Here is a 25,482-nt window from a genome sequence, read left to right as displayed (position 1 = left end):
GTCTTTCTACTTATGCCCTAACCCCAGCTTTAAACTCCTTGACAATAAACAAACAGCTCTGGGGACAGGGAGCAAAAAAACAGGAGGATTAGAGAGCTCAAGGGTCCCTAATCCCAAACTTTGTCTTTAGGATTTAAGATTCTCACTGATCTTCCAGGGGACCCATAAGTGGCTTTGAAGGATTTTTCAAGGTGGTTTATGGTAGGGGTGGGGGAGCATAATCTATAAGAGGAAGGAAGTGGGTGTACTGATAGACAATCTAAGAGCAAGATGTCAGGGGATGAGGAGTTCTACCTCTTCAAAAACATCTCATCAGTGGGACCATGGGATGGCCCTCAGTACCACATTGCTCCTGCCTGGGCCTTCCACTTCCAAACGGCTTTCATGGGTTTTGTCTTCTTTGTAGGGACACCACTCAATGCTGTGGTGCTCATTGCTACACTTCGCTATAAGAAACTGCGCCAGCCACTCAACTACATCTTGGTTAATGTCTCCTTGGCCGGTTTCATCTACTGCATCATCTCTGTCTTCACTGTCTTCATCTCTAGCTCCCAGGGCTACTTCATCTTTGGCCGCCATGTTTGTGCTATGGAGGCTTTCCTGGGCTCTGTGGCAGGTACTGGCAAAGCAAAGGCAGGCAGAAAGCAGGGCCCAAATGTTGGGCCCTCCAAAGACCAGGCTATTGGGCTTGGGGTCCACTACCAAAGGAGCATATTGGGAAGGAGAATATTGCGGATATTGAGTTTGAGAGTTAATGAAACATAAGATAAGGGAAAAGGGCAAGAGTCTAGCCTGGTTCTTTCCAAAATGGGATGTCTATGTTCTATGGCTTACATCTATTCTTTTCTCATTCCATCTGTGCCTTCCCCAGAAGATGCTCCTTCATGTCCTGAACTTGAGTGTCCATAAATCTGCTTTCCCTAGACCGAGAGTTCTTTACCTGGGACCCACATAGTCCTCAAGTGGGTCCAGGAACTTGTATGGGAAAGAGTTACACCTTTATTTCAATATAATTGGTTTCCTTTGTAATCATATGTATTTTATTTCATGCATTTAAAAACATTGTTCTGAGGTGTCCACAGGCTTTACCAGACTGCTACAAGTACCTGCAACATGCAAAAAAAAGGTTTAGATCCTCTGTTCCAGACTAAGCACCTATCATTTTTTTCCATCTGCCCCCTTCCATGCCCTACATACCACATGTCTTTGCTTTGCTCAATTTGTCCTCACGTTTGGCCTCAGGTTTGGTGACGGGCTGGTCATTGGCCTTCCTTGCCTTTGAGCGCTTCATTGTCATCTGTAAACCTTTCGGCAACTTCCGCTTCAACTCCAAGCATGCGATGATGGTGGTCCTGGCTACTTGGGTCATTGGCATTGGTGTCTCCATCCCACCCTTCTTTGGCTGGAGCCGGTGAGATGAAAGGGGGAGGGGTGTGTGTGTGGAATTGAGCTGGGATCCTAAAGCTAGGGGCCAGGGGCCTGGGAAAGGAGCTAAAATATTATCTGCCCCCACCAGGACTTTCATCACCTAAAACATAAAGCTGAATTCAGTGAAAAATTCAAGAGCTAAGGCCCTAGATGGAGGTTGAGGAGGTTTAGATGAGAGAAATGAGTACTAAGAGAATTGCTCTCTGTGATACTAGTCTATACTATGACTGATACATGATAACAACTCTTTCCTGCCCTGAGTTTCTAGATAGCCAGTGTCACAGATCTAGCAAGATCCAGAAATCTTGACTTCTCCCTAATACCTGGGGTTTAACTTTTTTTAAAATTCCATTTTATTTTCAGTTCCAAAATCTATTCCTCCCTTCTCCCCCTCTCCCACCCATTGAAACAGCAAGAAAAGCAAAATCGGTTACAAATATGTGTAGTAAATGTGTGGAACAAATCCTGGCCTTACCCATGATGAACTTTCCTGGAACTGTCTTCCCCATCCATACGATAGACTGCCCTTGCCCATTGCAGGTATATTCCCGAGGGCCTACAGTGCTCCTGTGGCCCTGACTGGTACACAGTAGGCACAAAATACCGAAGCGAATCCTACACTTGGTTCCTCTTCATTTTCTGTTTCATCGTGCCTCTCTCCCTCATCTGCTTCTCCTACTCCCAACTGCTGGGAGCCCTCAGAGCTGTGAGTACTTGTTTGACCTGAAGATCAAGAAGGGAGAGGGTCTGGGCTGCTGGAAGGAGTGTTGGTCAAGTGAATGCTTTCTTCTTTTTTTTTTTTTAATTAATTTATTTTTAGTTTTCAACATTCATTTCCATGACATTTTGAGTTCCAAGTTTTCTCCCCATCTCGCCCCTCCCCCACTCCAAGAGGGTGTGCATTCTGAATACCCCTTCCCCTAATCTGCCCTCCCTTCTATCAACTCCCCTCCCTTCTCTTATCCCCTTCCCCTACTTTCCTGTAGGGCAGGATAGATTTCTATACCCCATTGTCTGTATATCTTATTTTCCAGTTGCACATAAAAACAATTTTTAACATTTGTTTTTAAAGCTTTGGGTTCCAAATTTTCCCCCTTTCCTCCCTCCCCACCCACCTTCTTTGAGATAGCAAGCATCTCAATACATGTGTAGTCATGCAAAACACTTCCATAGTAGTCATGTGAAAAACTAATTGTATATCCCTTCATCCTATCCCACCACCAGTTTATTCTGTTCTCTTTTGACCCTGTCCTTCCTCAGAAGTGTTTGCTTTGGATTACCCCCTCCCCAAATCTGCCCTCCCTTCTATCATCTGTCCCCTCTTATCCCCCTCCTCCCATTTTCCTGTAGGGTAAAATAGATTTCCATACCCCATTGAGTGTTCATGTTATTCCCTCCTTAAGCCAAATCCAATGAGAATAAGATTAAGGTGAATGCTTTCTAACACGACCGTGCTGTGAATCCTTGTAGCAGAGAGAAGAGTGAGTCCAAAAGTGTTTCATATGAAGTATGTGTATCAAGGCAGAAGCTATAAGACTAGGAGAGTGGGAAGGTAGGACATTATAAACCAGGTGTGAGAACAATCTGAAGATACCAGAGATCACCAACAATGATTTCCTCCTGGAACCAATGCCAAAGGTCATGGGCACAGAGAGGTCCAGCCAGAATCTGGGATGAAAGTCTGAGAGTGACAAGGCCCCAGGGCTCACCTCTCCCTTTTTTCCCCAGGTTGCAGCCCAGCAACAAGAGTCAGCTACAACACAGAAGGCAGAGAGGGAGGTGAGTCGCATGGTGGTGATGATGGTGGGTTCCTTCTGCCTTTGCTACATGCCCTATGCTGCCCTGGCCATGTACATGGTCAACAATCGGAACCATGGGCTGGACCTACGGCTCGTCACCATCCCTGCCTTCTTCTCTAAGAGTGCTTGTGTCTACAACCCCATCATCTATTGCTTGATGAACAAGCAGGTGAGGCCCTTTCCTCAGCAGTATCAGAGCTTTGATATACCTGCGTGCCTGAAGAACTAAGCCACAGAAACTTAGTGGCTAGCTGCAGAGAGGGTAGAGGTCATTATGGCTGAACTTGAGAGGGAGGATGTCCAAGGGACAGCATAAGATTAGTCATGAACCGGTGCCTGTGAATAGAATGGACACATTCTCCATGTCCTTACAAGGAAAGATCAAAGTCCCCCCCAACCCCCGGCTCCCCCCCCGACCCCCTTCCCCCAAAGTCTTCTTTCTTTAAAATACTCTAAACAACTTTTCCCCAACCTTTGTGCCCCATACTCTCTTTTCGAATCTTTCGAGCCCTCCCAACTCATCAATCTGGCTCCTCCTCCTAGCCCCTAGCTCTGACCTAGACTATCTAAAAATCTCTAAGTACTAACGAAGAAAGCCTTGAGTCGGGTTATTTGAAGATTGACAGCTCCTGCTCAGCCCTGAATTCCCTCTTGGTTTAGACTTGTGTGTGTTCTCTGAAGAGCAGGCTTGAGAATGAACAGACCTGCACTAGGTTGGTGTGAGGAAAACTCCCAAATCTGGCAAGGCAAAACACACTGGAATATTGCTGGGTACCACTTTGCTCCTTCCTCTAAGGGATAATTCAATTTCAATTCAATACTAAAGGAGGTTGAATGGGGACCTACATTCTAGGAGATGGAAGCTTTACCCAGCCAAAAGCCATCTCTTTGGAGAGTATGCCCTAGGAGGCTGGTGCCATTCTAGGACGAGCTCCTGAGTTTGGCTGTTCCTTTGGGCAGTCTCCTAACTGATCTGGCTTTCTAGGCTGGGAATCTCACTCTAGAATGAGCCAAAGGTTCTACAAATTTAATGTTTGAATAACTTTCAATATATCAGTTTCCTTTGTAATCCTATACATTTTATTCTTTTAGAAACATTATTCTGCAGATTGAAGCAAGCTACTTTTCACTTTCTGTATTTTTTTTTCCCTTTTGGGTCTGTCTTCTTTTGAATGACTAATACAGTAATATGTTTTGCATGATTGAACATGTATAACCTCTATCAAATTACTGTCTCAGAGAGGGAGAGAAAATTTGGAACTCAGAAATTTTTTAAAAATGTTAAAAATTGCCTTTGGGGAAAAAAATTATTTAAAAAAAATTTTTCTGAGAAGGGGTCCATGATATATACATAAGGTTAAGGAGCTCTGGTCTAGATTAGCCCAAAATGCAACAAAGCCAGGAATTTGAATGGGAAGATGAAGAGTTTCTCTTTTCCGTATTAGACCACTTATATGAATTCTAGATTGTTTCCTACTCAGTAGACTGATTTCAATTGTCTTATCCCTGTATAGTTTCACGCCTGCATCATGGAGATGGTATGTAGAAAGCCAATGACAGACGACTCTGAAACATCCAGCTCCCAGAAAACTGAAGTCTCCACTGTTTCCTCCAGCCAAGTGGGCCCTAGTTAAGGGATCCCGTAGCGACCCTTAACCTGAGAAACCTGCCTGGGTACAAGTTTTCAATTCCTTTGTCTCCCCCACTTAAGACTCCTACAAGGTGGTGGCCACATGGGGGAAGATAGCTAGGGGTGTTCATTATCCTTTTTTCTTCATATCCTTCCTACTCTCATCTTAATGAGACGCGATGGTTCATAGCTTTTTTTTTGTTTTTTAAGGCAATTAGGGTTAAGTAACTTGCCCAGGGTCACACAGCTAGTTGTGTCAAGTGTTTGGTCTAAGGCAGGATTTGAACTCAGGTCTTCCTGACTTCAGGACTAGTGCTCTATCCACCGCACCACCCAGCTGCCCTGATAGCTCTTCTTGATTAGTTGACTCCCTAAACTAGTGGCTGAACTGAAAAGTCACAAACTGCATTGGTGTAACTTCTATTCTGAGACAATTTCTACACGGAACTCTGAAGGAATCACTTATTTTCACGTGGCTTGTGGACTTAGTCTCATTCCTTTAATACTGTGTATAGTTTTCTCTATCAGAGTTTATGCTGGGCTCACTACATCCTGAGATAATCTCCTTTCCTCCTCTGCCTTTACAAGGCCCTGAAAAATTAGGTCAGAAACAGCACATCAGGCACAGGGCAGTGCCCTGCAATCGCTTGCTCTTCACGCTTGCTCCAGGCTGGCCGGGGCTTTAGTAGCATCTGATTACCAAAAAGCCCTGAGCCAGCATGAGCATGCTTCAAGCACCACCTTTGTTCTTTTGCTGAGTCCTGGATGTTTTATGTACACACTTTGCATTTTATTCAAGAAACCACAACCCCTTGAATAAAAATGGCAGACTAAGCCTATTTATGAAGTCCTTCTGCCTAAATGTCTGACCTATAGAAACGTCTCTATAGCCCTGAAAAATCTAGGAATCATTATGAAATAATCCAACTGGTATAAATGTAGCATGTGACTCCAGGAGTGGCTTGTGTTTTGGCACCAGCAAACAGTAAGTACTCATATTACAACGGCATGCAGCTGGACTTCATTCTAGCAGTGCAGCACTTGGGGAAACAGGGAAAAATCAGCAAGATTAGTTAAGCTGCAGTGGGAGAGAAAACCCGCTCACAAGATTTTAGGAAGGATGTTGTCAAGCTGGTAGATGCAAGCATCTGAGTGGACATCGTCAACTTAGAATGTTTCCCTCTTATCAACCCCACTACCCTTGGCCCCTTCTTTTGGATGACCTTAATTATAAAGCAAGTATCCATGGTACCAAGAGTTACACCCCCATGGCCTGAAGAGAATATATACACACAAATACAACGAATGTAAACGGTTTTATTGAGAAACAGATAGGAACCTGTTTGCATTACAGAATATAAAACTTGGTTTACACTCCATAAAAAACAAAACACCCAAATCAAGAAGAGAACCAGCATTCACAGGACACACGCTGTGGAGGTGTGGCCTGTTTGCTCATCAGCTTCATGCTTTCTTGAAACCAAAAATAACCCAGGGACTTCATGAGGGATTTTAGTAAAATGCACACTGCTGAGCACCCAGCATGCAGAAACTGCTGCTGCTGTAATATGCTAAGATTCACTCTTTGGGTGGGTGATTTAAAAACTAGAGCTGGGCTCTGTGCACTGTTGTGTGAACCCTCCCCACACAACTCATGACTGAATTGCATTAAGTAAGCTGAGGCTGGGGTATGGACCACTAGGCATCATCAGCCATTTGGCACCAAAACCGGGGGTCTATTAGGGCATCAGACCTCAAATCAGGGGTCAAACCTAGTGGATTAAGAGTCACCCACACTAACCAGTCTTTCTCAACATGGCCATTAGAAGATCAAAGTCCTGACCTTGTTCAGAGTATTCACCCAGTTCCACCTGATGCTATCAAGTTATATCAAAGGTGTGTTATCTATAAAGAGATACATGAAGTAATAAAGGATATATATACACATATGTCTTAGTGACCCCAAAACTGCTTACTTGGAACACAAAATGTGTTTTCATAAGAGGTCTACCTACAATTAAGGTCCCTCAAAAGATACAGTTAGTGTTGTGTGAAGCAAGGGAGGAAGGGAGTCTGTGGAGTTGAAAAAGAGCCATTTCTTTGACCATACTTGGAAAATATAAAGCCTTTACCAAATTCCCCTTCTCCTCTAAGAAGGGTTGGCAGCCTGCTTAGCCATGTAAAGTTTTATTTTGGGGGGGTGGGTGTGGGCAATGGCACTCAAACCATAGGGCCCCTGCCAGGAAAGCCATCTATTGGTGGTGTTCCCATCTCCTCTAGACTCTAGCCATGGATTTATCCTAGCTGACACCAACTGAGGCCTGGGCAATTTTCATCCAAGAGAAAGTGGGAATAAGTGGTTTGCATTTTGAGGTATGAGGATCCCTGGTAAATTTGGCAGCATGTGGTTTTAGGAAACCAGCCCACGAGGATATAAAGAACACTGCAATTGAGATTTTTACTAATACTGTAAGAGGGAAATAAGAATACCCTATCCTACCTGGGGGCATTTCCAAGCGCAGCAGCTTTCATATGGTGGGGTTTACCAGAGTTTCTTTTTACCTTGAGGTTCCATAAAAGAAATGCCTTCACTGATCATCTCTCTTGGCAGGTAAAGGCACTTCAATGACATGACTGAAAATGAGTAAACGATAACTTTTTGAAGCAGGAGTCATTTGCCCAGTGCTACCAGGCTGGCCTGGAGAGCATAGGGCAGGGGGTCTGTCACCCACCCACCTGCTGGCTGGCAACTCAGCAGATAGTAAAGATGATTTCAACAGCTGTCATACAAGCCTGCCCTGGGTATTTCAACGAGTAAATCCACACAGACCTGAGTGAGTGAAGAAACTCGTCTACTTTTCCTTCAGTTCTCCAGTCGTCCCTAGCGATAGCTTTGTGAAAGGACAGATCATACCCACAACATGATTGATTTTCAAGTCACTGGTCCTAACCCTTTTCAGCCCAGCTGTGCTTGTCAGAATGAGTAAATTCAGCTCCTCCGGCAGAAAAACTGCATCAGGGCAAGACTGGCCCAGATTTACAAATAAGAATCCTTTCTTACCAGGGACATGAGGAGGGTCAGGTCCTGGAGAGTTAACTGGTCACAACGAACAGTTGGGAGATAACATACTTTTAGGCAGACAGTGCCATGATGCTGTCTCTTTGATATGAAATATCGGGCAATTTTTTCTTTTTCTCTCCTCTGGACTTTTCCTTGTTGATCTTAGGCTTTACAAAATTAGTTAGCTAAGCAAAAAGTACAAAAAAATTATAGAAAAGGTTGGGGATGGTGATAGACTAACATGAGTGTGAGGTGAGGACGGGCATCCTTCATTTCATACTCCCAACCAGAAAACAAATACAAAAATAAACACAACTTGTTATACATAAAACAAAGTGTAAATCTAAAAAAACACAAGTGTCATAATTACAGTTTCTCATCAGAAGCACAGAATGTCCCTCCAGTCCCTTTGGGAGGAGGAAAGGAGACGGGATATGTTTTGCTGTTGTGTTTTTTCACTGCTTTAAAGTTTGTAATAACAGTCTCAGTAGCGAAAACAATTTTCACGTGAAACCAGAAGCTGTAAAAAATAAATTACTTTTGAAGAAAAACGGGTTTTGTCTGTCAACAATTCAGAATTCATCATGTCGTACTAAGGCCTCGCCGAAATCTGTGGCTTGGCTGCCCACAAACAAATCGTACTTGTCAACGATCTCCTCCTTAGTAAGTTTGCCATCCTGAAACCAAAGATTACATGTCAGTAAGGAAGTCTTTTTCCCACCCCAAGTTCAGAAGCACTAATGGAATACAGAGGCTAAGCAGAATTTAAGATTACGATTCTCTTCCTCATTATAACTAAACACATGAATCCTACCACTACCAGAAAGGAAGTAATCAGTAAGTAATACACCTGCTTTACAGATAAGGAAAATAAACCATGGCAGAGGGAAGTGGGTAGGTCAGTTACAGATGATTTCTTTAGCTCAGTGACAAAGTTTGCTTCAAGGAGAGATCTTTCCAAAAGATCAGAGGCAAATGCTTTAAAGTGATTCAAGTCATCATAATGTCTGACCACTGTCAAATGGAAATTTGCTTATTAAAACCCCAATAACCTTCCCGCCGAGATCAGTTGCAGTCAAGAGTGCTGCTGTTCCTCATCTCAAAGGTTAACAAGAGTCAGAGGACAGATTTCAAACACCTGAACCTCTAAGTGACACTTTCCTTTTCTCAAGTGCCACGGAGTCAAGAACTTAAAGGAGGGCCTTCTCTAAACATTCTTTGACACCTACTGTGTTATAAATATATCATCAGATGTGCCTTGAGATAGCATATGTAACGTTAAAAAGAATTACTGGCTATAGGAAATGTTATTGTTTTCGAAATATGGCAGAGATGGGGGGAGAGGGGATCCCTAATGTTATATTCTTTATGAAAGCATTAGCTGCTTTTGTTACATTTTTAATAATAAGCAACCACTTCTACACCTGAGGAAAACTAGAACAAAATGCAGTCTAAAATATTTGCACTGAATTGTAATTTCTCCATTAGTTTAGTCTGGAAACTTGTCTGTTTTAATACATGTTTTTAAAATGCTGTATGTAAAGGAAAAGCTGCAGACCACTGGAATACATTTGTTAAATTCTCAAACTGCAGGGACAATGGGTGATATTGGCAGTGACTTCTACATTGAGGCTTCGTTTGGTTTATTTATTAAACTGTACAGATTTTAAAATTCAAACATAGCTTTATTTAAAACACTATGCTGAACTAGTCATGTCCATTCAGACATAACCTGAACTACTGAAAAGACCAATTTCCAGAAGGTTTATTCTGTATAAACTACATATTTTAGTCCGTAGTATTTTTATTTTTGTTTTGGTTGTTTGATGTGCAGGTAGTAAAAAATAAACTTTGATCTTCCATTTGCTGGAAAAAAAAATTATTGGGGAAAAAGATCAGAAATGGATTTGGATAACTTCCAAATTGCAGTGGCCTGGCTACTCTTACCTTGTTCTGGTCTGATTCATAAACCAGATGCCTGGCCTCAGCTTCTGCATGATCATAGTCAGAAGGCAGGATCCAGTCTTTGGTTTCCTCTTTATCCATCTTCCCATCACGGTTTTTATCTCGGAATTCCACAAATTGCTCACGCTCGGTCTTCACCCACTCTGGCTCGTCAGCATTTCCATCATGGCTATACATGTCACCTATATGTGCCCATAGACACACATCAGCATTGTACATATGATTTTCAAAAGGCTGTCTCAGTGCCAATCAGACCAGCTAACAAAAACTAGCTATTCTGGTTAAAGAAGCCTCAGACATTCTTCAAGGTTTCAATACTACTTTTCCTACTGAACAAGAATTTGTGTGTGGGATAAGAATAATCTTATAGCTTAAAAACAAAAAATAATGGGAGAACACTCACACTCAAAAAACCCAAAAAAAGGAAGGTGTTTATAAAAGATTCCCAAAATACCACTCTGAGTGTCAAAGCACCACTGTGAAATATTTCTTTAAAATCCAAGAGATCCACAAAATCTGCATTTGATAGCTGAAGGCAAAATATCATCGTGGTCAGAGTCTCAGCATATACACTCTCTACTACATGTAGGTAGCATGAAATTACAGGTTTTTCACACACCCTTCCTGATAGTGACATTGTCCATCAAAACTTCCTCCCCAGAAGATCTGATAGGCCAGCATTATTCCTTTAGGTCTGTTGCTTTTTTTTGTGGGAACCAGGCAAATCCTTGCTCCATCCCTTTGCTACCTTTCACCAAATGCCTCCTGAAACTAAGTACACTCTGAATGAGGGGCTCAAAGCCCTGGAATTTTGTGACTTGGGATACCAAAAAAAGCAGAAAACCACTATTATTCAGGTTTAGGGAGAGGCAGTGTAGTAGAGAACTGGCCTTGGAATCAGTTAAACCTGGGTTCAAATCCTGCTGGGACACATAATGACTGTGTGATGACAGACAAATCATTTAACCCCTCAGTGCTCTGGAGCAACTCTAAATTGCAGAAAAGTTTGTCAACCTGAACTGATAGGAGTTTCTTCATTTAGTAGTTCCCTATACTAATGAAGGCCAGTCTCTTTCAGGTTTTACCAAGCAGGACCAAACAGTAAAAGCTCAATACCTAAAAGAGCAAAGCATTACTATGCAAAAAGAAAAGTCACAATTTCCAAGGAAACTTCTATCTTCCAAATCTCTTTGCCATATTTATATGGCACTTACTTCCACTGTGCCCTATGCAACCAAAAAAACTGCTCTCTCCCTACATCCTAAGTGGTTCAAAGTCCTTCATGGAGGCTTGAAAGAAAATGACAAAACGTGAAAATTACTCATCTAATGAGATTGGATCATCCATTCCACTGGAAAGTCTGAAGAGTTTATTTCTGGAAACACTAAAGCTCATGATAAACTTGCCCAATGTAATTTGAGAAAACTATTGGTATGCTTAGCCAGGGCTAAAGTCTCCCCTTCAGAAATGAACTGTATTTTAAAAGGAAGAATTCCAGGTAAAGTATCAGGAACCCTAAAGTGGCCTGTGAAACCGCTTCATTAATATGAGACTGCACATACCTAATTAGCGAGAGAATAAGGGATTGCTAATTGCTGTTAACGAAGGACAACAAAATTCTACAAAGTGTGGAACAAGTAGATGCTGTCTTTTAAACAACCCATATGAGGGGTCAGTTATCTGGCCACAACTCTGTGTAACTGATATCATTGCTACACGATTCCCTTTGCTTTCCTCTGTTCCTTGACTCATTCTTGGGTCTCCATAGATGCAAACTGGGCTTACTGTAATTTTTTCTGTACCTTAAGTGATAACTATCTGTAATGTCAATGCAGATCTGAGGTTGCTAACATTAGCCCCCTAGCATGTTCCTCTTTGCAGGATCTTTAAAAAAACTGCTAACTATGACTGGCCTAACCAGTAAAACTATTTTTCTAGGTAGACAGAACTCCTAGCTTCTTTAGGGAAAAACTCTCAAAAGAGGAACTCACCAATGTATTCTTCCAGATCAATGAAACCATCAGCATTTTTATCTATGTCTTCCATGGTTTCCTAATCAGGAGAGAAAGGGATAAAGTTCGTTTGTACTCGTGAAAACTATGAGTATAACATAGCCAAACACTCTTCATACACACGCGCGCGCACACACGCACCTACAGTACTTTCCTTATAACGACCCTTTGAGTTAGATAGAGCAAGTATTATTACCCCATTTTATGGATGAAAAATCTGAGCCATCAGAGTAGTTGCCCACCTTGCCCACACTCACATACCTAGTAAGTGCTCTTGGAGCTGGGATATGAATCCACATCTCCAGATTCCAAGTCTAGACTGCTTTCCACTACAGAGATGAAATTAAGCAAAGATTAAAAAAAAAAAGGAAGAAAATGAAACTGAGAGGATTCTACATCCCCAAATTCATCTTCATCCCCTTCTCTTTACCTGTGGTTCTCACAGCTAGATAATGCCGAGTGGCTTCTAAGACCACGTGTAGCTCAAGACGTTCAATTCAGTCGTTTTTTCAGTCATGTCCAATTCTTCACAACCCCATTTGGGGTTTTCTTGACAATGATACTGGAGTGGTTTGCCATTTCCTTCTCCAGTGCATTTGACAGATGAAGAAACTGAGGCAAACAGGGTTAAGTGACTTGCCCAGGGTCACATACTGACTGTCTGAGGGCAGATTTGAACTCAAGAAGATGAGTCTTCCTGACTCTATTTACTGTGCACCTATAGCTGCCCCTTATCTCAATAAAGGTAAAGTCAACTCCCTCTCTGTTTAAAAAAAAAATACAAACGTGGCTCATAATTGCGTGGTAATTAGACAGCCTGTCCAATCTTTGGTGAAAATCACTATTCTCATGGTTTGTCTGATAGTCATAGGTTCACAACTGATTAAAGATTATATGGAAAGTAGACCTTTTCGTTCTTTGTATAGGTCACTATCAGGACTTCCAATAAGCTGGTAAAAAGTGTTATCTAACACATGGTAAAATTGAGGTACACTAAAAAGAAACTGCTCCCTCAAGGTCACAGGGAAATGTCAGCTCTGGTTTGAAAGACTAATAGCCACTCTACTCTATATAGAAAACATTCAGCCAAACACACCAGAAAAAGGATAGAGAGAGCACTAGCAGCATGGAAAAAAGAATTTAGTTTATAGTCATGGAATCACCTGGCCTGATACCCACCTGAACAACTATATCTTTCATGTAGTCATATTCTTCAGGGTGAAGAAAAGCTGTGAACTCTTCTTTTGTGGCAATGAGATCTCCATCTCTGTCAGCCATTTTGAACCTCCGCTCATCTCTCATCATCATCTGTTTATAGTTAAACCCATCATCAGGGTCTGGATCATCTAGACAATAGCAATAGATCATATCCATTAGAATCCCAGAGAGAAAGAAAAGTGCTGGAACAGGGAACGCATCAAGGTAAGTACAAACTTCACCAGTCTAAATACCAAGACATATTTTAGGCTGAAGCAATAGAGGATAAAAAGAATATCAGGCCCTAGCTTTATGTTAGTAGCTACTGGCCAACCTGGAGGCCTAGTTCCTAGACTAACACTGAAGGCTTCATCCAAATATAAATATTATGACCACTGAAGAAGTGGATTTATAGAAGCCATATGTAAATACAAATATGTGGTGAAGCAGAATGAGGAAGCAAGAAGAGTTTGCTTATAGTTTATTTGCATGACCTTGGGCAAATCATTTGAATGATCCGGGTCTCAAACGTTCTCATTTGTAAAACATGGAGCTCAGAATGGACAAGTTCTAAGGTTCCAATTCCTTCCAGCTCTGGATCCTATCCAAGTTAAAAGGCTAGATTCCAAAGCTAATTTGGCCTTAATCCTAACTCTATGGTTAAGTCCTAACTCCTCCATCAATTTGTGTGATAGATTCCCAGGTATTGAAAAGGTAAAGAGTTATTTAAGCTTGGCTACTCTTCGTTTGGAGATGCCATACTTGGTACATTTGGTGTTCTTCCCAAACATAGAAAGTTCAAATACTCATGGAACTACCAGAATCTAACATGGAGATGTGTGTCTGCCCTTGAGATAAATTCATGAAGATTTTAACCAGTCTGGATTTGAAACCGCCCAGATTTTTAATAAACTGAACTGAAAAAACTGAGTTGAGGGACAATTTATTCTCTATAGATAATAGTGGCTCCCTCTAAACTGAGAAGCTATGAAGGAATCATTTTAGAAACAAGAATAAAAGTTTATTCTCTACCTACCTCACAAGATTACTGTGAGGATAAAATAAGATGACAGACAAAGTTCTGGAACTGAGTCAGGAAGGCCTAGATTCTAATCCCATCTGACACTTACTAGGTACATGGTTTGTAAAATGAAGGGGTTGGACAGATACCCTCTAAGGTCCCTTCTATAATCCTATATATCAGAGCACTCTTAAAAGTAAAAGGCATTTCAAAAGTGTAAGGAATTATTATTACAACAAACAAAGCAAATTCATTCAGATATGACATCAACTTTATAAAAACACTGTAGGGCTTCTTCACCACTAACTCTATACTGGCAACCTACTAAAATAGTTCTAAGCACAGCTTTTCTATACACCTGCAGTATAGCTGTAAAAATATTACTGCACTATTTTAAGAGTAGAACTTAAAGCTTCACTCTTTAGTGTCAAAAAACTCCACAAGTTCATAGGATTACAGATCCACAGGATTATAGATTTAAAGCTGGAAGGAACCTTAGAGGTTATCTAGTATACAAGCCCCGCTCCCCTTTTTTTTACAAATAAAGACACCGAGACCCCAAGAGATCCAAGTGTTTGTTCGTGGTCACATAGCTAATATGTGTCAGGCAGTATCTGAACCCAGTTCTTCCCAGGTACAGTACTTCGAACTCTATACCACTGTCATAAAAATCCACACTTTCAATGAAAGGAAATGACACTTCAAAATTGAAAAGACCATTTTAGTAACTACCTTCTTTAAATAGCAAGTCATCTTTTTACTCCTAAATAAAAATATAGTAGCAACTATGAAAGAAACACATGGAAGATAAAAGATTAATATTGGATTCTTAGTAAACAATCTTCCATTCCTTCTATGAAGGCTTAAACAAAATCTAAAAGACTACGGAACTATGATGTGCAAAAAGTAAAAGAGAAAGGAAGCAAGCATAAATGCAGATGTCTATTATTGCTCCTCATCTTACCTAGGCAGAGATTTATTTGCCCAAGCTGACGTATACAACACCATAGGCAGGATCTCAATCTCTTGCTCTGGGTAAGGTAGATCTCAATGTCGTCAATTTATTTTGCTTGAAACAGAGACAAAGCTTTCTTTCTCTCCCCGATGAAGTTTGTTTCATTATGACAAACTTCAATTAAAAGACTTTCTTATGTATTTCTGAACCAAAATTGTTAACCAAGAATGAAAAAAAATTTACACAAGGAAAAAAAAACCCCAAACTCTTAATCCCCTGAGAGCCACGCCTTCAGCACTCCAGGCTGGGAAGCCTTATAAAGGCACTGCTATTCCCAACCAGCGCTTCAGAACTGCGTAGTCTGTCCACAGAAACACAAACACCCTTTATGTTGAATCGTCTTCTCTTAGAGGATACAGAGCTCTCAAAGGGCAGGCAGGCACTCACATGCACTCGCGTGTGTGTATGCATATGCATATACACACACACACACACACACACTCACACACTCTCTCTCTCTCTCAGCAAAAAACGTGAGAGTGCACCTCAGACTGAACCACAATTTATTATCATGCCACTGTGCTTAGATCACCAACAACCTAGTCTCTGCTTAATATTTATTCTTAATAACAGATAAATCAGGAAGACATCTGCATGCCAGCTATCTAGCCAGGCAAGCCATACTTGATGCCTCCCCATCTGCCCTGACTTTTGAATACACATGTTCTTAAATTAGGTGAAGGGATCCGAGCAGTTCTTGGCTATATGCCAAGCATTTGAGAGATTTCCACCTTAGACTTAGGAATGAGAACAAGCTGGTCACAGACATGAAAGCCTCTTTACAAGAAATGCATCCAGTCCTACAATTAACACAAACAGCTGGTTCTCTAGCAGGAAAAGATCATTACATAGGCATCAGCTGTTAATATGTATATGTTTGTGTGAAACAGACCACTTTAAAAAAAGAAGCTTGCCTAATTTATAGGCTAAAGGTGTAGGAAGGAATGACTACTTGTATCATGTTGGCAGTTAATGTCACCAAGGCACGGGGGCATTCTCACCACTCATAATCCTTCCTGAATAAAATTCTTAAAACAGTCACCCGATAGTTAGCAGTAAGCAATCCAAAAAGGATAAATTGCTAACAGGTGGTTAGCAATGGTAAGGCTACCCACCACGCTAATAGAAAGCAATCCAAAGCAGTCAAGTAAATTCATGGGCTCGAAAATGCAAGAGGAAGGATCAACCTTCAGAAAGATTAACTCCACAGCAGTTAAATTTTGTCAGGGAATTAAAACGGCCCTATCCCACCCATTTTGTACCTTATTAATCCTCATTATTTCCTATGGTACCTCAAACAGAACCTTACACAAAAAGGCACTTAAGAAATACTTTTTCTTTTATTCTAAGTACCAAGACGATAACTGATGTGAATTTGGGGTACAATGTTGCTAATCAAATTGCATAAAGAGCTACAGCTTTTTATTTTGAGCCACAGCTGCTTATGTGAGGTCTACTGCAAATAATCCTTTGTAAAGGACATAAAAGAAAAAAGGGTCAGGGAAAAATATACTTGCAGAAGAAATGCTCAACTTGGAGCAACAGCAAAATCACAAGAGCAAAATAAAAACCACACATGCTTAAAATTATTAAGATTTAGGGAAACCAGCTCAGTTTTTGAACTTAAGCTGTTAAAGGCACAGCAAAAATTCTTTACCCTTTCCCTTATTTTGCGACCCTTTTATTTCTTTGATTCAAGACCGTGTCAGCCTCTGTTAGGCTGCCATCTTGCCTCTTACCCAGGTAAGTGCCATAGGTCACGTTTCTGTACTCATCCCAGGAGATTAAGCCGTCTTGGTTCATGTCAAACTCCTGCCATTGGCGTTCAACATTGTCAGACATGTATTTCTTCTGGGTGTGCTTAAGCCAGGACTTCAGCTCCCCCTCGGTCACAAACCCATCTTTATCCATGTCTATTTTATCTACAATCATTCTACAAGACAAAACAGTTACGTTTCAAGGTGCCGGCTCCACAAAGACTTTCACCCAGACAAGACCTACCTAATATGTAGCCGTAGGTGGCATTTTTATATTCCTCCCAAGAAACAAGGCCATCCTCATTGAGGTCATGCCCCTTCCACTGGCGCTCTACATCCTCGTAAATCCAGCGCTTTTGTGCAAATTTAATCCAGTCTTTGAGCTCATCCACAGTGACAAACCCGTCCTTGTCGCCATCTATTTTACTTACAATCTTTCTGTAGAAAATGTAGAAAAATCCAGCAAGAGGTTAAAGGATACAAGGTTCTAGATCTGGCAGTGCTCAATGTTGTGACCACATGTGCTGTCCCATACTATAGCAACAGAAGTAAACTAATTGTATCCAAAGCAGAACACGAGCAAAACATCCCAATGTGGTAGTAGGTTAAATAGCTAGCTCACTATTGCTCTTGTGGTGATTTGCCAAGAAAAGTTACAGCTACCACTGGCATCCACATGGACGGCCCAGCGTGACTGGTGGGTTATAGGCCATGATCAGACTATGAGAGTTTTAAAAATATGGTTTCTTCTATAGACTTTGTGTATATAACACTGCAGTCTCAACACTTATTTTCTAAAGGAAAATTCTCAGTGCTTGGTAAAGCACAATCACTGACATAATTATTTTTGTAATCCACAGTACTTTAAGATTTAAAGCAGATGTCATATTGGGGAGGGGAGAGAAAATGTTGGAGAAATAGACAAAATTCTGAAACTCACACCCCCACAAAACAAAACAAAAACACTGTTCTGGAATAATGTATCATCCACAAAGTTCAGGTGCACAACAAACCACGAAAAAAACCAATCATTACTGCTGCAGCTTAGCCCAGGCAGTGAAAAGGGTACTTACTATGAGGTGAGTAGGGGACTTACAGAGTAAGGTGTTAAATTTGAGTTTTATGTGTAGCTATAGAGAAAGACAACTTCCAATAAAAATGTGCCCCGTACGTATGTAGTCTACTTAGTAAGGACACACATCCTTCAATGTGAGCATGTAAAGCAAGGTGTGGATGCTAAAGTGGCCTGGGAAATGGCTTTCCCCTTTTCATTAGTTCTTCTTTCCTTCCAAGTTAAACTAGTCATATTCAATGTGGAGATTTCAAAGACCTGTGTACATCAACTTATCCCCATTTTACAGGAGGCATTCTGTACAATCCCCATCACCTGAACAGTTACACACAGCCACCAGCAGGGTGTGCCATGTAGCTGACTTGTACCATAGCTTGGTGGCTGGCAGTTCTGAAAGACACTCTCCTTGGTGACACTGTCTTTCCTACTTACCTAGGATTCATCCTATAAAAATATCAGGAAAGAATTGTTGCACCTAGAAGCGTTGTCTGTCCCCATGCTGCTGTAAGCCTCACTACAGAGGGGACGACAAGTAAAAACCAGTCTTCATCCAAGTGTACTTACTGCCCTGGTTCTGGCTAAAGAACTTCCAAGATGTTTGTGGGGAGTCAAAGGGTCTAGGTTTAAGTCTACTACTCACTAGCTGTGGAACTTTGAGAAAGCCAAAACCTCAAAGGTGATTTCTTTCTGCAAAATGGGGCTATGTACACAACCTATATAGCTGGTTAATCAAATTAATGATCTCATTTCATGCAAATTGGAATGCGACTGAATAAAAGGGGACTGGATTTGTGATTTAAATGGTATAAGGTACTTTTGGGTGAGGAAATTCCCTCTACCAATGCAGGTGAACATCTCTGCAACTTAAAGAGTTCTAATTTCTAAGAAAGCTGCCTAGTGTGCTGAGAGGTTAAGAGATGCTCAGGGTCACACCACCTGACATGTAAGGGGGCAGGATCGGGAACCTGCTCTTTCGGATTGTGTGGCCAGTTCTACCAACTTTGGCACAATGTCTCTCACTGTCATGTAAATACTGTTACAATGGTAATGTGCCTATTTTGATTGAAGCAAAGTATTATCAAAGTGTTGGCAAAATCTAAACTAGCTGTATTATGCCAACAATTAAGCTTTGAATGTCTTGTCCAAGAGGACTCAGTGCTGAGCTTAGAATGATACAGGTTGCTGATACACACCACAGTACAATTAAGCAAAAGTCTGGTTATCATAACCACAGAACAAGTATTACCAAACTAAATAAAAGGGTCATGTGCAACAACAGGAAAAAGATTCCTGAAATAAGGGAATCATAATTTCAAAGAGAGAATTTCTTTCTTGAAACTTTATTCTATTTATATTATTAGTAGGAGTATCCTAACTGGCTTCTTCATAAAGTAGGACTAGTTTTCTTTGTTACAAGGGAGGAGTGTGGCACATGAAGAAATTGTGATGGAAAAACAAAAGACAAGATTAAAACTTGTTTTTCAAAAATTGGGAGTAAGAGAACATGGGGAGGTACAAAGAAAAAGCTTTAAACTTTGATCTTAACAATCTTTATTTTTACAAATTCATAAAGGTACCAACAGTGTTAGAATATCAGAGGATCCTTCAAGACATGGGAAAATTACTTATGTAGTTATGTTAAGGTCCCGAACAAATATTTAGACACAATTGAGATTACACTACTCTCCTTAACTGACTGGAAGCTTTGCCTTGCGATTGGTACAAGCAAACCCAAAGTGTTTCTTTTTGTAAGTTCTATAGGGGCAGAAGGTCTTTGCTCTATTAAAAAACACTGAACCACAAAGAAAAAAAAATAAACTCCCTCCCTGCCAAAAAAAATTTTAAACTTACTTAGACAAGAGAAACAAAAAATATTGTATTCATTGACCTTTAAGACTATATATACTTCAATTCTGTATAATGGACTGTTTAAGGGAGAACAGGCAAATGGGAACAGAAGAGCAGAAAATGAAGAAGGGGAGAAAGCCAAGGCAAAAGAAACCAGGATCACAGGGTTGAAATACGGAAAGTGGTTTGTAAAAGAAACTCTTAAATGCTATTTAAATATTAGCTATTATTACAAAAAGATGTAACAAAAATGAGCTGACTTTCATAGAGTAACATCTTCATCTAGTGGCTGTTCGAGGTATTACATTTGTACTTAAATGGACACTACATATTTGTAACAATAAGCATCAAGAGTGTTCTCTTAAGCTCTGGCCTCATAAACAGCTCGAAGTTGAGGACCACAGTATGTGGTTTATTCAAGTTTTGCTTTTCACTAATATCCTAGGACTTCCTTGGGCTTCAGTTTCCACACCAGAAAAGTGAGGGTGCTGAAATAGAAGGCCTCTCCGGTTCCTTCCAGCTCCCTATCTTGAATTCTAGTATATGTATGTATTCTCAACAAGGTTACTCCTGGTTTGGTGATCTTCAAGTAAACAGATAAGTTTTGTAACCAAAGTTGCAGGGAGAGCCATTCTCTTGAGAAGAGAACCCAAATCTCAAGGCCCTTAATAGTTCTGAGTAATCCTGGAAAGTGAGTTATATTAATGCAAAGTGGGCTGATCAGGGCACAAAAGAAAACGGAAAATTGTATGGACTGCCTGGTGGGCAGAGGCTTGATGTACAATAAAAAAAAATACACTTATCTTTCCAAAAAGATTTATAAGATATAAAGTAAGCATGCAACTAAACATGAAACTTTTGTGTGAGTAAACATTCTGTTTAACAGTTTTTTTGTGTGTGGCACTTGTTCAAACTAAAGCTTATTTTGTGCCATGGACTCCGCTGGCAGTCTGGTGAAGCTTGTGGATCCCTTCTCAGAATAAGGTTTTATAATAATTGAAGGAAATGCTAAATTTCACTGAAAATGAAGATGTAGGGTTTTTTCTTACCCAAGTTCACAGACCAACTGAAATAAGTTAAGAACCTTTGCTTTATAAAGTAAAAACATACAATTGCTTTTCCTCATCATTCAAAGGTATATCCTCCTTTTTGTGAACAAGTCTGTGAGGAAGGCTTCAATACCTAATAGAAGTTAATCTTGACACATTCCTCACAAGAAATCCTGTGACAAACCACTAGTCAAGTTATTTTTTGAAGGTTACACAGGAAAACAGGAGTTTCAATCTTAGAAAATGCAACTTATTCATATGAAGAGTCATGGTTCAGTTTAAAATATGTATCCTTTACATCCACTGCAAAACAACTTTTTCTAACTCACTGACCTACACCTAGAGGGTAAGTAGTTTTTGAGATGAACGAAGAGAACATTTCTTTCTTCCCTTAGGGCCAAAAATCCCCTAAAGATCTTAGAATAGGGAAAAAGATTCTTGAAACAAATGTGGTTTAATTATAATGAAACAACTATCACACTTAAATAGAAACAGGAATAGCTTTGCAGATCGACACATTTATCCAAAAGAACCCTCAGACAGAAGCAAATAGGAGGCATGATATTTAAAAGAATAACTTCCTCTACATTTAAGTGCTACTCTGATACATCTTACCTGGCAGGAAAAACTTAGTGATAAACTCTTTTTATCTGAGGGTCAGTTCAATTAAGATGAAAAGATTTAATCACTCAAATATAACAGGTAATAAATTTTTCAGCTCTGGAAAATGCATGAAATTTATCAGTAAGGAGTACTCATTTGCTAGTAAAAACATGGCTCATTAAAAAGTTTTAAATTTAATGTATATAGGAAAGGATATGCTCCCAGAGGCTATGGAACCTGGACTTTCAATTGCTCTTAAACTAAAGGGATAAGGAACTGAAAAAGTTCAAGCCCTAAAAAGCCACAATGACAAATGGAAAGGCTTCCACAATTACCATGGTCCCACTCTTACTGTGTCAGTCCTTATGTCCTGGCACTAAAAGCTATAATTGGCACAAACCTGTAGCCAATAAAAGCTTTTTAGCAGCAATTGGAATATCTGGAGGCTGGGACCTAACAGAAGGCAGTCTTAACGGAAGGCAAAGAATCCAAATAGTAGTTTATTACTCACAAAATAATGTGACCTCAGTCAGAGCTTGTGATGGCATGCTGGTATTAAAACTAATATAAAGCATCAGCATTGTATTAAAATAGTAGAGTACAAGAAGAAGCCTTTACCCACTCTTCATTTTTATGTAAAGATGATTTGGTTTTGTCAATATGTACTACTATGAAATATTTCATAAGGAGATTTAGGAAAGCAGACTCTCAACCTTTAATGGTACTGGTTCTTAGCTGGGCTTCAGGTTATAGTTAACACAGATCCAAAGGAGAGGAAAGCTAGAGAAGAAAAAGGAGAATGATTTAGATATCCCTCTCAGGGCTAACCCCTTACCCAAGTCGCTCCTTGCTCTCCTCTGGTGTCAGCTGATCAAAGGTCTTTGCCTCTTCTGCCCCCAGGAATGCATCATGGTCATAGTCAAAATTCTGGGCATCATCATGAGGCTTGTCACTGAGCTGAGGCTCATGGTGTACTCTTTCCTTTTTCTCTGTGGGCTTGCTCAAGGCACAGACTGTACACAGGGATAGGCACATCAGAAACTGTCGCAGGTCCATGACTTGATCTGATCTCAAAGAAAGAAGAAGCAGAGAATTCATATGGCAGTGTGGTTTCCTGGTTATAGCGCTAATTTGTTCTTATTGTATGAACCTGGGCAAATCACTTAAATCTTCCTGTTTTTCACCCTAATTTTATTTTTTTTTTTGGTGAGGCAATGGGGTGAAGTGACTTGCCCAGGGTCACACAGCTAGTAAGTGTCAAGTGTCTGAGGTGAGATTTGAACTCAGGTCTTCCTGACTTCAAGGCCAGGGCTCCATTCACTGCACCATCTAGCTGCCCCTACATCCTAATTTTAAAAAACTAGGATGGGAGCACTTAACAGATACCCTGCACTACAGTACTCGGGATGTATTGTCACAGCTTCCTTTATTTGTCTGCAATTTGAAAGTAAGTTTATGTTTCATTTTGTTCATTTCCCCTTCAAAGCACTCACCTTGGGGAAAGGGGTGGTAGGAGAGAATTTGGAACTGATAAAAACAAAACAAAGTACTTCAGTTGAAGGGATAGATTAACTTTTAGTGAAACTCCTAGATCCTACTATCAATTTAACTAAAATTAAGTACCCACCATATCCATACAATATTTGCTAGGTATGACCCTTAAAAAAAATTAAATAGAACAGTTCCTTCACTCAAAAAGTTTATACTCCATTAATTAACGCATTATCTCCTAACCCATAAATATTATCCATTATTATCTCAGCAAAATATAGAAAGTATCTATTCCTTGATTCCTTTTATAGAAATGTGAGAATTGATAGTAAAGGGGTCATTAGCAGAGAAGAGCTAATGATATGCCATACTGACTGAGGTAAAAAGGGACAGGGGAGAAAAAAAATTGGCTAAAATTATATAAAGGTCATTCTCCTTCCATTCAACCTTTTATATTTTTCTGAAGCTTTAAAAAGAAAAAAATTTCAACTAGATTTGTTTTAGTTTTTCCTCTAGTTTTTACATCTCAGAGAATCATAGCTTTAGAGCTGAAAGGGACCCTCAAAGTCAGCTAATCCAACAAGTAAGGAATCTGAGGCTTAGAGAAGTTGTGATTTCTCTATGGGTCAATCAGTCAAGCGGCAGAATCAGGATCTGACTCCCCATCTAGCACTTTTTCCACTGAATTTTTCTACTAACTCACAAGCAGATTGGCAAACAATTTGAATTATTTCATTAGTACTGAAAATGGGTTTGTGTTCATTCATTCACTCCCTCTTACTCCATTCCAGTGGTGACTGAATGCATCTACTTGAAAGACAACTGACTGGTTGCTGAAAGCACAGTATGTGGCACAGAACAAAAGTGAATAAAATGGCCCACATGGAATGTAAATCTACAACCCTGCCTAATGAGTACAGTGCTCTTACCAAAGGACTTTTAATTCATCATATAGGAAGTCACTGGTAGTGAATCTGGTCTAGGTCCCTATATGTCTGCATGATATAAACCAGTTCCTAACCAAATATTTAAAAAAAGATACAAAAACTTCTATCTCTGGTGATAACACTTTAATCAGGACTGAATCTAGACAAAGAAATGATCTCATTGAAAGCTAAAGCATAATTTAAGGCAGGGCTTACTTTTTCCACTCTCAACCCCTTCAGTGTTTCTTAAACTGTGGGTCTCGACCTTATTAAGGGACAGTCACAACAAAAGAACCTACTCTGAAATACATTTCAAAAAGGAGCATTATTGGGGCAGCTAGGTGGCACAGTGCACACCGGCTCTGGAGTCAGGAGGACCTGAGTTCAAATTCTGCTTCACACACATAACACTAGCTGTGTGACTCTGGGTAAATCACTTAACCCCAATTGCCTCACATAAAACAAAAGCAATAACAACAACAAAAAAAGATGTGAATGGAGCATTACCTACCCAAAACCACCCCTAAGTTCTATGGTTTAGCCAAAATTTGAGAACTAGGTGGAGGGAAAGAGGTGTGGGGGGAGCTGGGGAGTTGGAGGGTTGAAAAGGGTTAGTACCCTAGGAAAAAGAAATCAATGGCAGCAGAAGAAATGTAGTTTCCTCCATATCTGAATTTCTGTAATCAACCAACCAACCAACAAGCATTTATTAAGGACCTACTATGCACCAGGCACTGTGGATGTAAATACAAATAATGAAACAATTCCTACACTCAAGGGACTTAACAATCTAAGGGAGACAACAACGAGATACACATACACATGTATAAAAAGAACAAATACAAAGTAGTCAAATACAAGGTAGTTTGAGAGGGAAGGTTCTATCTAGCAATTGAGGGGATCAGGAAAGGTAGTGCTTGAATATGTCTTAAAGGAAGACAGGAATTCTATGAGGCAGAGATGAAGAGAGAGTCCATTTTCAGGCAGGAGGGCAAGCTAGTGAAAAGGCACAGAGATGGGAAATAGGGTATCATGCATGAGAAACAGAATGTAATTAGATCACAGAGTGTGGGTGGGGGGAATACATCTAGAATGCCGCCAGTTCTCTAAACTGAATATATAAAGTTCTACTGCATTACCATGTATTAATGTACTTTTCAAACCAGAAAAAAACAGCTTTTCCCCTAAAGTAGTGCAAAAGCTAAATGACAAGTATGTTATTTAAAGGCACAGGAAAGGAGAAGATGGAAGTAAAAGATAACTTACATTTTAACACTACTTAGGAAGTTGATTGCACTAAGGTATATAACCCTGACTCTTCATTAAAGATTTCTAGACTATCAAAGAACAGAATACAATGTGAAAGAACAGAAACAAGGTGAAAAAACCTTGGGGGATAGATGCTCAGGAGAAAGAATGAAGAGATTCATCCTGAATTAGCTGAAAGGACACCCTTAAGCCAATAAAAGCTTTTCCTGCAAACAGGTTTCTAGAACAAACACAAGACATTTAACAAGGTAGATCAAAATTCTTTACTCAGGTGGTAAAGCAAAACTCTTTCTACTGTCTCTTCCAAACTGAGACAGTAGTTTATATTCTGTATTAATG

At 40.2% G+C, this 25,482-nt stretch overlaps 2 protein-coding genes across 4 annotated transcripts in view; one reads left to right on the top strand and one right to left on the bottom strand.

Annotated features, from left to right (window-relative positions):
- Positions 1-270: 270 nt before the first annotated feature.
- Positions 271-4,861, top strand: OPN1SW (opsin 1, short wave sensitive). Its single transcript, XM_027840210.1, has 5 exons — positions 271-616; positions 1,243-1,411; positions 1,969-2,134; positions 3,157-3,396; positions 4,742-4,861. Exons 1-5 carry the CDS (start codon positions 271-273, stop codon positions 4,859-4,861), a joined length of 1,041 nt encoding a protein of 346 aa, XP_027696011.1.
- Positions 4,862-6,154: 1,293 nt separating this feature from the next.
- CALU (calumenin) overlaps positions 6,155-25,482 on the bottom strand; it is a 32,448-nt gene continuing 13,120 nt past the window's right edge. Inside the window, exons 2-7 of one of the 3 annotated variants that reach the window (XM_027840144.1) lie at positions 22,293-22,526; positions 17,130-17,323; positions 13,075-13,241; positions 11,875-11,935; positions 9,866-10,065; positions 6,155-8,595 (exon numbers count right to left, since the gene is read on the bottom strand). In XM_027840144.1, coding sequence (XP_027695945.1) covers positions 8,491-8,595; positions 9,866-10,065; positions 11,875-11,935; positions 13,075-13,241; positions 17,130-17,323; positions 22,293-22,513 — 948 coding nt within the window. In that variant the 5' untranslated portion in view covers positions 22,514-22,526 and the 3' untranslated portion in view covers positions 6,155-8,490. Of the gene's footprint in view, positions 8,596-9,865; positions 10,066-11,874; positions 11,936-13,074; positions 13,242-16,867; positions 17,062-17,129; positions 17,324-22,292; positions 22,527-25,482 lie in introns of all 3 variants that reach the window. The other 2 variants (XM_027840143.1, XM_027840145.1) reach the window with 2 other exon arrangements.

Source organism: Vombatus ursinus, unplaced genomic scaffold (genome assembly GCF_900497805.2).
Source record: "Vombatus ursinus unplaced genomic scaffold, bare-nosed wombat genome assembly UNPS02014839.1, whole genome shotgun sequence".
Taxonomy (NCBI): domain Eukaryota; kingdom Metazoa; phylum Chordata; class Mammalia; order Diprotodontia; family Vombatidae; genus Vombatus; species Vombatus ursinus.
The sequence above is the reverse complement of the archived record's forward strand: the minus strand, read 5'-3'. Positions and strand labels throughout refer to the sequence as shown.